At 44.5% G+C, this 12619-nt stretch overlaps 1 protein-coding gene across 1 annotated transcript in view; it reads right to left on the reverse strand.

Annotated features, from left to right (window-relative positions):
• KIAA2026 (KIAA2026 ortholog) overlaps nt 1-1902 on the reverse strand; it is an 84760-nt gene extending 82858 nt beyond the window's left edge. The window contains exon 1 of the mRNA XM_036737989.1: nt 563-1902. Coding sequence (XP_036593884.1) covers nt 563-1203 — 641 coding nt within the window. The 5' untranslated portion in view covers nt 1204-1902. The remainder of the gene's footprint in view (nt 1-562) is intronic.
• Nucleotides 1903-12619: the final 10717 nt, after the last annotated feature.

Here is a 12619-nt window from a genome sequence, read left to right on the forward strand (position 1 = left end):
TAACATGCTCTCCTCCTTCCCCCACTTACTATACGACAGTATATTGCATTAGCAAATGATTCCTACTCATCTATGATGCAAAAGTTCAGTTTCTTGAGTTGGAAAGGAAGATCAGGGGAAGAAGAGAGAAGCAGGAAAGATCTGAAGTAACCTTTTACTCTTCAAGGGGCTCCATACAAACCTTTGATGGCAAATGAGTAGCATAATCCTCGAATTATCTAACCACATTCTCTTACCAACCAATTTCACCCCCAAATGGTCTAATAGCTGTGGATATATCTTCCTGTTCTCTTTTAGTTCTCAAAATGAACAGCCTTACCTATATCTGAAATCTTAATTTATTCCTACTTGTTTTTGGCTGCCCTGGTCACCAGTCCCAGTTAAATAATATAGGATAAACTAATGCACACTCCTTCTCTCTCAAGCCCAATACTCCTCCTCCTCCACTGCTCGTACTCCAGGAGCAGACATTCACCTATCAGAGACGCCCCCGGCCCGCCCAATTTCTGGGACACGTGTATCTCCCCACGGTGTCAGTGAGTCTTGGGGAGGCTGTACTTACCGGGAGAGGAGCGCCAGCTTCTGCTCCAGCATCATCTCCAGTTTTTGACCCTGCTTAGACATCCAATGGTCCACCCCATGCAGCCGGTAACAGGTCTCCAGCATCAGTCTGAAATCCGCCACGAACTCTGTGATGCCTCCGTACTGGCCACTGGAGAACTTCTCCTCCATCTTCAACAAACACATGCCCAGACCCGGCTGCGAGAGGGGGCGGCTCCCGCTCCCGGTGCCTCGAACCCCACAGACCACGGCCTCCTCTTCCTCGCCGCCAGCAGAGGCGGCAGCAGCGGCGGTAGCAGCACCGCCGCCGGGGGGTTGCAGGAAAGGGCCGGTCAGGCCACGGTGCTTCTCCAGCAAGAACTCGCCCAGGATACGATAGCCCTGCTGAAGCTCATAGGTTAGCTCTTGCTCCTGGCCACCGCCCTCGACCACCACGACCGCCTCCTCGTCCTCCTCCAGAGGCGAGTCCCTCGCTCGGGCGGACGCCGAGGCCAAGGCCGTGGCCGTCAGCGCTGCTGCGGCCGCGGTCTCCAGCTGCTGCTGCTCCTCCTCCTCCTCCTCCGGCTGTTGCTGTTGCTGCTGCTGCTGCTCCTCCTCCTCCCCAGACGGCTCCATCTCCCCGAGCGTCTCCAGCACGTTCATGTCCCGGGCGGGCCCGGGCTCCGCGGCAGCTCGAGCCTAGGGGACAGCGGCGGGTGGGAGGGGGCGCGAGGCTGGCCTCCTCAAGGCCCCGCGGGGAGGCGGAGCCCCCTCCACATCCGCGCCGGGCCCCCTCCGGGCTCTCTCCGACAGCTGCCCGGTGCGCGCGCGCGGAGGGGGGGTGGGGGGGGCGGCGAGCTGGGGGTGTTGTGGTCCGGGGGAGAGAGGGAGGGGGGTCTCGAGCTCCAGGCGGGGCGGGGTTACATGGCTCGCGGGTGGGGGGTAGGGGGGAGCAGAGGAGAGGCCCAAGTGCCCTCCTCTCCCCCCACCCCCGGCGCGAGAGCCCCCTCCGCCTTAACCCTCCACCTTCTCCCAACCCCTCCTCCTCCTCCTCCTCTTCTCCCCCGCTTCTCTGCTCACCACCACCGCCGGGGCTTCGGGCACCCCAGCGTAGGGACGTGGGGGACTGGGGACGGGGACAGGGGAAGGGGGGCTTCTCCTCCTCCCTTCCCCGGCGGCCCTGGCCGGGCTGGGCCGCGGTGGCCGCCGCTCAAGGCTCCTCAGGCTCCGGCTCCTCCTCCTCTTCCCCACACCCCCTCCCGCCCCTCTCTACCTGGGGGAAGGGGGCGGGGGGGACCCTGGGCAGGAGGAGGCGGCGCGCGACCGCGCGTGGACGGGACCCCGGCGACCAACTGTCAGTTAGAAGCCCCGCCGGGCGGGGGGAAGAGGAAGGAGGAGGGGGTTTAGCCCTCCCTGACTGGGGCGAGCCAAGGAAACCGGCAGAGAAAGAAGCGTCGCCGCCATCCCAGCACGCATGCGTAGTAAAACAGGTTTCTTCTCCGCCCCCCACCACCTTTGCCCTCCTCCCACCTCCGCCGCGGCTCCGGCACTGGTACAGGACCGAGAGGCTAAGTAGGCTGCGCGCGGATCAATGACGTCATCAAATTGCGAGAGGGAGTAGAAGGCGGGGAAGGGAGGAGGGGGCGGGGATGAGACGAAAAGGCGCATGCGTGGAAGGTGCTGCCAACCCTCCCGCTTCACCTGAGAAGGTAGTGAGATCTGCGTGTGGGCCCAGTCCTGGAGTAGTGGACAAGGCTGCTGTTGGTGAAGGATCGGACACCCGCTGTCAGGCTTTAAGAACTAAGGCTACTGAGGAGTCTATCGATGGCAGGTGGTTAAAAATATTAATATTCCTGTGTCAACTCTACTCAGCTCCTTGGGACCTTAGTAAAAATCGCGCCTCAGCGTCTTTACTCAGGCTGCCCGCCCCTCTTGCCGGAATGCACTCGGTCCAATCCCGTTCCTAGGAAGATCTTCCTTTAAGGTTCAGCTCAGGGGCCACTTTTTACTTAAAAAAAAAAAACAAAACAAAACAAACTACTAACTCCTGCCCTTCCCCGCCCCCGAAGTTGTTTGTTATCCCCATCCTCAAATGACCCTGCATTTACTGCACTTTTTCACTTGTTGCATCTACCCACCTGTCGAAAATAGGCTGCTCGAGGGCAAGGATTTTTCGATTCTTGCTTCGGTATTCCCGGTCCAATGCTGGTAGACATTTGATAAGTATTGATAAGTATGGGATCGCAGATTTACAGAAGAAATCTAGCCAGTTATTTAATGGAATTTGTTGAATTAAAAGTGAGTAGGGCCGGCCAAAATGTGCATTTACATTTCCTCAGTGAATAATTGGGTGTTTGAGGTTCTTTCCAAAAAGACATAATTATGAAATTCTTATTTTCCGTTTTTAAGTACTCTGGAAGTGAGTAGGACTTTCAGTAGGAAGTATGTATTGACAGCTTAGTGTAATAGAAATTGTGCTGGTCCTGTAGACAAGGTACTTCCCATTTGTAAGGCACTTCTTTCTGGCTACTCAGAGATTTAGAGCAGGAAGCCAATGGGTCCAACCCCTTCATTTACAGATGGAGGAAACTGAAGCTAAGTGACTGCCCAGAGTCATGCAGCTAATAGATGTATAAGGCAGCATTTGAACTCAGGACTTCATAATTCCAAGGCTCTATCCCTTCCTTTCCTTCAAAGCTTAGCTTAAAGACCCCTTCCCAGATGAGCCTTTTTTTTTTTGATACTGCCTTCCTCCAAAGTGTGTACTCCTTCTTATCCTCAACTACTTATCTATATTTCCATATTGTTTCTCCTACAGCTTCTTGAGGGTAGGAACTATTTCATTTTTGTCTTCAGTATCTCCAGTATCTAGCACAGTGCCTGGCTTTTGTTGTTGTGTTGTTTAAGTCTTGTGATCCCATTTTGGGGTTTTTCTTGGCAAAGATACTGAAGTGGTTTGACATTTCTTTCTCCAGATCATTTTACATATGAGGAACTGAGGCAAACAGAATTAAGTGACTTGCTCAGGGCCACACAGCTAGTAAGTGTCTGAGTCTACATTTAATTCATGGAGAAAAGTCTTCCTGATTCCAAGCTCAGTGCTGTAGCTACTGTACCACCTAGCAGATCTACAGTGTTGGCACAGGCTCTTGATCAATGCTTATCGATTGTTTAATTACAACAATGCAGAGCACAGCCCATCCTGGTTTTCCGTGCTACTTTTGTACGTGTTCTCCTGTGCATCCTGTAAGGAAAGTCATAAATCTTAAAGTGCTATTCAAATGTAAGTAATACTAGGGTTTTAGAACTGGAAGATACCTTAGAAATCAACTGATCCAATCCCCTCATTTTACAGATGAAGAGATAAAGGTACAGAAAGGTAAGGTGACTTACCCAGTCATAAAATTAGTAAATGACAGAGTCAGGACTCAGTTTTAGGTCTCCTGATTCCAGATTCCTTGCTCTTTTTGTTACAGTACCTTCTTGACTTTCGAGAGCTGTCCAAATAAAGGCAAATTACCAAATTTGAAATTACCTTTAAATGGATTTTCAATGAAGAATCTATAGATAGTAAAGGTTAGTTGGAGAATCACAGATTAGGGCTGAAAGGTATGCCAACGATCACTCAGTCAAATCTCTATTCCCTTAATGTTATAAATGGGAAAAGTGAGGCACACAGATATTATAAGTTACTTGCCCAGTGTCCGTGTAAATAGAGACAGGATTAGAGCCTTGTCTAATGTGGAAAAACAGATGCCTCTGGAGGAGAGAATGAGGCTGACAACTGTGTGCAGCTCAGCCTCACTTAAATACAATTTATTCAAAAGTCAATACATCACCCTTGGAAGGTCATTCATTACTCCGCTTCAAGAATGAAGGATCAGCAGCCACAGCAACCACAACAAGAACAAGAAAAACGGTTCTACATAAGGCCTCTTCAAAGAGGACTTCCAGAGCAAGTATCATGAGTTTAAACTTTTGTCACATGTTTTCTACACATGTACCTCACTGCTATTTTGGTCTAAGTTTAAGCTTACTCCTGCCATGGATGCTGCGTGTATTTGTGGAAGGAGTGAACCATGTTTTTGGAGAACATTTTGTATTAACTGTCTTTACCATCTTTTCTATGAGTAAATAGTAGCTGCCCTCTGGGGACCCAACATACCAATTTGAGTTGGGGAATTCTCCTATTATTATTTCTTCTTCTTTTCTTTTCCTTCTTCCTCTTCTTTTCCTCCTTCTTCTCCTCCTTTCTTTTCTTTCCTCATCTCCTCTTTCCTCTTCTCCTTCTCCCTCTTCTGCTTCTTCTTCCCATACTACATAAGGTCCCTTTTGCCACTTGGGGCTCCATAGCCATATATGTGGATGTTCTATCCATAGGAATTTAGTTTTTGGTGACTTATATTTTGTAAGTTTGCAGGGCTAGATTTTTTTCAAATTATTTTTTTTTGGTTTTCAAAAAGCTGGAACAATTTACTTTTTGTCCTGTGAAGTTTTCATTTATGATTTCTTGAAATATGGCTCTAAAAAAACAGGCTTTAAAAAAGCCTATTGTGATTCAAATGGAGCTACTTGACCAGCCTTTAAACCCAAATTATGGGGCTTCCACTGAATAATAGTTCCCACCCCATGGCTTAGAATGAGTATGAATAGCAATTGTTTTCTGTTTTGACCAGAAACTTTGAGGTTCTTCCCCTCTTAGACTGATACTTTCTAGGTGGTAAAGTAGGCCATCTTTTGTCTCAATTCTTATCTAGCCCTTGGGTGCCATCTCCAGTCACCCTGATCTCTGTCTTGCCACTGGACCCAGATGGCTCCAGAGGAGAAAGTGAAGCTGGTGACTTTGCACAGCCCTCATTCTTAATTCCAGTTCATTTGCAAGTTATGGCATCACCGTCTTGATGTCATGGTCCTCTTCAAGAATGAAGGACAAACAAACAACAACCTAGCCCTTAGTCTTTGAATGTGCATTGCCTCAGACAAACTGAGACCTGGGAAAGATCTTAATTGAGAAAGGTTGGGGTCACCTACTGAACCCTGGGCTATCAGCAGTTGTCTTGATTCTTGTCTTTCCTCTGGCTTCTGATGACTCTGGAGGGGATGGTGAGGCTGAAGACTTTAAAGGTGAAGTTCTGCTTCACTAAAGTCTAAATGCAGAGAAAGTCAAGACATCACCCTTATGATGTCATCGGTCCTCTGAGAATGAAGGAGGAACAACTATGGAAGAACCACTGTCATACAGTTTGGACCAATGTTAGTCCAGGGGAAGCCTGGCCTCTAAGAAGGTATCTAGGCTTCTTTTTCTCATATTATTTGGATCATTAAATCTTACCCCAGTACCTTGGGGAAAATTTCTTATGATTTACATTATGTCTCATGTCTAGGGTTTCCCTAAAATGGGGTAGCAGAAAAGTACTCAGTGTACAGTGTGAGTCAGATATGGGACTAGTATTTTATTCCTACATGCAAAAGAAAAATGAAACACAGGGGATTTGTAATATGCATTAATAGAATAACTTAAAACAAAATTCAGCAACTTGACTATATCAGTTAAGCAAGATTCATGACCTTGGGGATGACTGTGAACATACCTGAATGGTTCAGAATCTCAAAGTATGAAAAACTCTCTATGTAGAAGGCAGAGGAAGTATAACAATTTATTTACACTCCAGAGGATCAAATCCGAGAACCAATACCCCCAATCGATATGGTAGCAATTATATTCCAAAATCAGTAAGCCCACCTCTATGTAGTAACAAGGAAATTAAATACAGTATTATAGCAAGGAACCACGTCATCCTGTAACCTTACAACCCCCTCCCCCACACCCAGGGCCTTCCTGTAAACAATCATTCAAGAATCCTAACTCTGCTCAGCACTCTCTTCTGCAGCTCTGCCAATGCTGGTTCTCTCAATGTCTGTTTTTTAGCGCCCTCTTGATGTCTGCTGCTCTCAGTTCTGCTGCTCTCAGTTCTCTTCCCCTCTTAATTCTGCTCCTCTTCAATTCTGCACTCTCCTTTTATACAGTCCTAGCCAGCATCTGATTGGCTAGAACTCAGGTTTCTGATTGGCTGAATTCATGATTGACTAGAACTCAGTGCACATACCATTGGCTCTGGCCTTAGCAATTCCCCATAGGGTCCTGAGGGCTTCATGCCCACATGGGCTTAGTACCTAGTAAGTAGGCACTTTAGGCCTACTTACAAACAAAGATATTATCAAGCTTTCCCACCTAGGACCACTTGAGGCCTTTTGAATGGGTGGGGAAGATCTTCAATCACATTAATGCTACATTGACTTATAAATATAGATATGATCCTCTAAGAAATTGATACGTAAACATCATCAACAATGAAGGGCTGTTGATTAGGCATTTAACATTTCACCTCTGTTCACCTCTCCAAACATCTCCAGGCACATGTCTACTGGTAAAACAGGTTGCTCAGAGAAGGAACACAATATTAGCCACACTTGGGAGTCTCTGGAAGCTGTGTCTTTTTAAAATTGTTCTAGTATTTCATGAGGGGAAGGGACCAAGGTACCATGCAAAGTTCATTACATCAGATCAAAACACTAGGTTCTTTCAGTGCTAGGTGCTAGGCTAGAAGCATTCCCTAAGACCCCAAGAGGTAAACCAGAACCAGGAAGGGAAGCTCTGGGCATACTCCATAGGATAGGTCCTATAGGTCAATTTTTACCTCTGCCAAACTAGTTTGTCTCCAAATCCAGTGGGCTTCCCACTAAACCACACTGACCAATGCATTCTAGTAAAGCACCCAAGTTTCTGTCACTCAAGTTGCAGCAGCCTGTGACAGTCACCATATAATTATTCTTAAAGATAAACATTTTGAGGAGTGACTAAAAAGCAAAAATATCATTCTAGCTAATTTGATAATGGAAGTATTGTGTAAGTTAGTGGAAGTAAATGGAGAAGAGAGAATTGATGACTGAGAAATAAAGGTAACAGTATTTTTCCTTCAGATGAGAAGGAATCATGTTTTACTTTTGTTCTTACTTAAGCTGAACACTCTTACACAGTTATAAATCATTTACAAACCAAACTATGAATCAAGGAAATAGAACATTTCATGCTGAATAATCTCAGTTTAAAAAAAAGAGACATTAAAATTATTATGACAATAAAATTATTATTGTCCCAAGAAACATATGCAGACAATGCATATAGATATGTATGTATTTATACACACAGATAAACACTAGAGCCTTGTCCATTCAGGTGACTTGTTTCCAAGAACCATAAATACCCCAAAGGTATTTGCAATACTCTAATTCTGGTGACTACCCAGCAGGCAGATCCTAAATACCTCACAGCTTTTATTTGTCTTGTACAGTTGATAGTAAACAGGAACAAGTCTAGCAAAGTTGTGTAGTAGGTGATTTGTTTTAGGGTCTTTGGCCTCCTCATATTTCAGTCTTATTTCTCCCTTTTTCTCATTCAAGGGTCCAGTGCACACAATATTTCTTTTCCTACTACTAGGTCAAACACTGTCCTGATTATCAGTTAATTTATACTTCAATAGCTACCAATCATAGAATGCTATAATAGTCTTAAAAAAAACTGAAGTTGAGGACTCAAAGAGTATTAGTGAATGCGAGCAGATTACAACTCAGTAGCACAAAATATTTGTGCATGAGAAGCTGACAAAGGATGTTCTTCGAAAAACATATGACTGAGAAAATGGAACAGGAGATAAACATGAAATAGCCCTCATAAGTATCTACTGAAGGTCAGAGAATCACAGAACAGAGAATATGAGAATTGGAAGCGACCTCAGCAGCCATCTAGTCCAACCTAAACACCAAAGGAAGCCCTACTATGACCAATTTTCCATCCTCTCTTGAAAACCTCCAAGGAGGGGAAACCTGCTACTGCAGGCAGGTCATTCTAATTTTGGATAGCTTCAATTATTAGGAAGTTTATCCTAACATCAAGCCTAATTTGCTTCTTTGTAACTTCCACCCATTGCTTTTGGTTCTGTGCTTAAAGCCGAACAGAACAAGTCCAGTCCCTCCTTTATGATAGCCCTTCAAATGCTTAAATGTACTAATAATGGAATTTCTAATAGACCTTTAAGGTTTTATAAAACTGCTTTACATATATCTCACTTTATCATCACAGCAATCCTGGGAGTTAGGTGCTATTGTTAACCCCATTTTAAAGATTATCAAACTGAGGCAGACAGAGGTTAAATGACTCACTCCGCATCACACAAACTAGTAAGTGCCTGAGGCTGAGTTTCAACTCAGGTCTTCCTAACTTCAGGTCCAGTGCTCTATCCACTGTGCCTCCTAGATGCTTTCACTTAAAGAATGTCCATTGAGTAGAACTCCTGTAGTGGATCTGGAGGAGGATATAGACAGGAGTACAGATTGAGTAGACATGGATAGATTTCAGTCTGAGTCATTGGAGTGTGTAACAACAATGTTACTTGCAGCTGCTGTGGAGGTGTAAGGCCAGTAACACCAGCACACAGGAGGGCTTCTAGCACAGGTTCTTTGATCTGCTTTTTTAAAGGAAAGCAACTTTAAGGGGTCAACAATCTTTAACTGAACTTACATATATCATTCACTTAGTTCAGGGGAAAAGTCAGCACCCTGAACTTCAGAGAAAATACAACCAGAAATCACAAACAGAAATTATAAACAGAGAAAATAAACACAGATCAACAGACAAGGCTTCTAACTGTCTGACCAAGACAATACGTTCATAGTTACCAGAGAGAGAAGCACCAACATCTGGGTTTTCAAAGCCAGGAGGCAACTTAACAGTTGATCTTTTGACAAAGGGAGTATTAGCTCAGCCACAGGTGCTGCCAGAGCAACCTGTGTCAGAATATCACTAGCTTCTTCCAGTGGAATTATCAGGACCAGGAGTTAGCCTTGCTGAAGCAATACAGCTTTCCTCTCCTGACCCAGGCTCATGTGACTTAGGCCTTCTTGTGACTTAAGCAGATTATCAAAGACTCTTGATTGAATCAAAGGCAAGACTCAGTCAAAGGCACTTGATTGCCTTGGTGCTGAGAAGAACTAGAACTTCAAGAGAAATAACAGCAGAAATCCCACTTCGCTTGCCCTTACAGAGGGTTATACACATTAATGAAATCACCAATCCATTGGTACAGCAGAGGACCCCAATTATTTCCTTGGGATATTTGCCTTTTAAAAGGCAGTATGGGGGCAGCGAGTGGCATAGTGGATAAAGCAACAGGTCCTGAAGTAAGGAGAATGTGAGTTCAAATGCAGTCTCAGACACTTATCAGTTATGTGGCCTGGAGCAAGTCATTTAAGTCCAATTTCCTGCCCCCCCCCCCAAAAGGCAGTGTGGTATTATACTAATTGCACTGGGCATGGCGTCGATCTAGAGACCTAGATATGAATTTCAACTGTACTGTTTATAAACCATATAAACTTGGGCAATTTATTTAAGCTCTGTGAACCTTGGTTTTCTCCTGGATCAAATCGGAGTAATAATTGCACTAACTGAATGGTTTGTTGTGAGGAAAATTATTTTTAAAATCTTAAAATTATGCAAAAGTTAATCATCATTATTATGTAAAATTAAAGGCATTGTTGCCAATAAGCCGATCCGGTATCGGGCATCAGAAAGCAGGTGAAGATCTCAGAGGTAGTCTAGTCCAAGGCTCTCATTTAATAAATTTCCTCAACTAAAGCCCAGAGAAGATAAATAACTTGTCCAAGATGACACAAGCAGAATTGAGATTTGAACATAGGTCTTATGACCTTCAGTATAGGGCTTTCCTACAACATATGAAGGACGAAAATCTGTTGTTGCTATGCTAGGCTGTTAACTTCTCGACTCTTATATGCAGAATACTAAAACAGAAGGTTGCTAGGTTGCCTGGTGTCACCATTGGCAACATGGCTCTTTGGTGATAGGATATGGGTATCTTGGTGGAGCAGAGAGCCTTGTTCCTGAAATAGGGTAGAGGATGGCAGAAGGAAGAGTTGATCTTTTGACAAAGAGAGTATTAGCTCAGCCATGGGTGCTGTCAGGGCAACCTGTGTCAGAATATCACTAGCTTCTTCCAGTGGAATTATCAGGACCAGGAGTTAGCCTTGCTGAAGCAATATAGCTTTCCTCTCCTGACCCCTTACTTTGCTCTCCCTACAACATACACACCTTCCCAAAGGGGCTCCCAGATGTTAGTAATCCATAGTCTAGTCTCACTGTGCCCTGTGCCATCTCTCTTGTCCCACCTCCCAATCATGTTTCTGTCTCTAATTTTGTGGCCCAGAGTTGCTCATACCTTGAGATAGTTAAGGCTAGTTCTTCTGGGAAAGAAGGTGGGGAATAAGGAACAGGTAGATGTCATCAAGGACTCTCTCAGATGATGAGGCACATAGGAAAGGAAAGTGGGGAGGGGGTGGTCAAAAAAGAGTAGAGGAAGCCACAGTCTTGAGCCATGGAGGGATGTTTGGGAAACTGAGGTTTTAAAAAATTGGAACCAAGGATTTTTACTTTTAAGAAATATGAGAGGGAGAGAAAGGAGATTAAGTTATATATAATAACAAGAAAAAATGTCTACATTGATACGGTTTATAGATACTAGAGTACTAGCAAAGAGAAAAATATAAAAACTTTATCAACTGCCTATCACTTACGCTTAATGACTATGCAGCTTAGTAAGAATTATACATATGGCTAGAAAAATATTTAATTTTTAGTTTTTAACCTTTCCTACCCTTATTTTACTCATGCCTTCAGAATGCTTAAAAGAGAATTACTGCTTCTCTTCTAACATGTTTCCCTGGATATTAAACTGTGGAAATATGTGGGAAAGATGATAGACAACAAATATTTATTCAGCACCTATTATGTGCTAGGTACTGTGCTAAAGCACTGAGGATACAAAGAAAGGCAAAGAAAACCAAACAGGCAAAAAACATCTGTTGTTCTGAAGGGAGAGCACATTCAAATGGGGTAGACAACATACAAACAACTATTTATAAACAAGATATGTACAGGATAAATTGGAAATAATCAATAGAGGGAAGGCACTAAAATTAAGGGAGGATCGAGAAAGGTTTCCTGTGGGTGGTGAGATTTTAGCTAGGACTTGAAGGAAACCAGGAAAGACAAGATATGGAGATGAGGGTAGTGGGGGATAGGGTACAGTATGGGTGGTGGTGAAGAGAGAATTCTAGGCTTTCACAATAAGTGAAAATGCTCAGGTGTCTTGTTCTAAGAACAGCAAGGTGGCCAGTGTCACTGGATCACAGAATAGATGGGATGGGGAGGAAATGGTACAGATGGGAGAGAATCAGGTTGTAAAGGGTTTGAGAATTTGACATTTGGTCCTAGAAGTGATAGGGAGGCATGGCATTTATTGAATGATCAGGTGACATGATCAGACCTTCATGCTAGGAAGATCAATTGGATAGCTGAGTGGAGGATAGACTGGATAGAATAGGAAGAGACTTGAGGAAGTAAGACCAATTAGAAGGCTATAGTCCAGGTGTGACAGATGAAGTCCTGGACCAGGATGGTGGCAGGGTCAGAGGAGAGATAGAGGCATATAAGAGAGAGGTTTTAAGGTAGAATTGATAGGACTTGGCAGGAGATCAGATATTGAGGAGGAGGTGGTGAAAGAGGGAGGAGTCAAGTTTGGGTGACCGGGAGGATAATGGACAGTAATAGGGAAATTAGAGAGAAAGAAGGGTTTGGAGGAAAAGATAATGAGTTCAGTTTTGCACATATTAAGTTTAAAATGTCTATAGGACATCCAGCTCAAGATGTACAATGGGCAGTTAGAGATGTGAGTCTGCAGGTCAGGAGAGAGGTTAGGGATAGACAAATAGATCAGGGAATCATCAACAAAGAGATGATAGTTGAATCCATGGGAGCTTTTGGCAATGAGAAGAGCTACTTGTTTATGTGAGACACGAGTGAAGAAAGAGGTAGTGGTAGAAGGCATCTGAGTGGTGTGATATGGAGAAAGAAGGGATGAAAATGAGCTCAGTGAGTGGTTTCAGTTTTTTCAGCATGATGTAAAGGAAGGTTTTCAGCTGAGATGGGGGGGAGGCTAGTCATGAAAGA

This window comes from Trichosurus vulpecula, chromosome 9, assembly GCF_011100635.1.
Source record: "Trichosurus vulpecula isolate mTriVul1 chromosome 9, mTriVul1.pri, whole genome shotgun sequence".
NCBI classification, from domain to species: Eukaryota; Metazoa; Chordata; class Mammalia; order Diprotodontia; family Phalangeridae; genus Trichosurus; species Trichosurus vulpecula.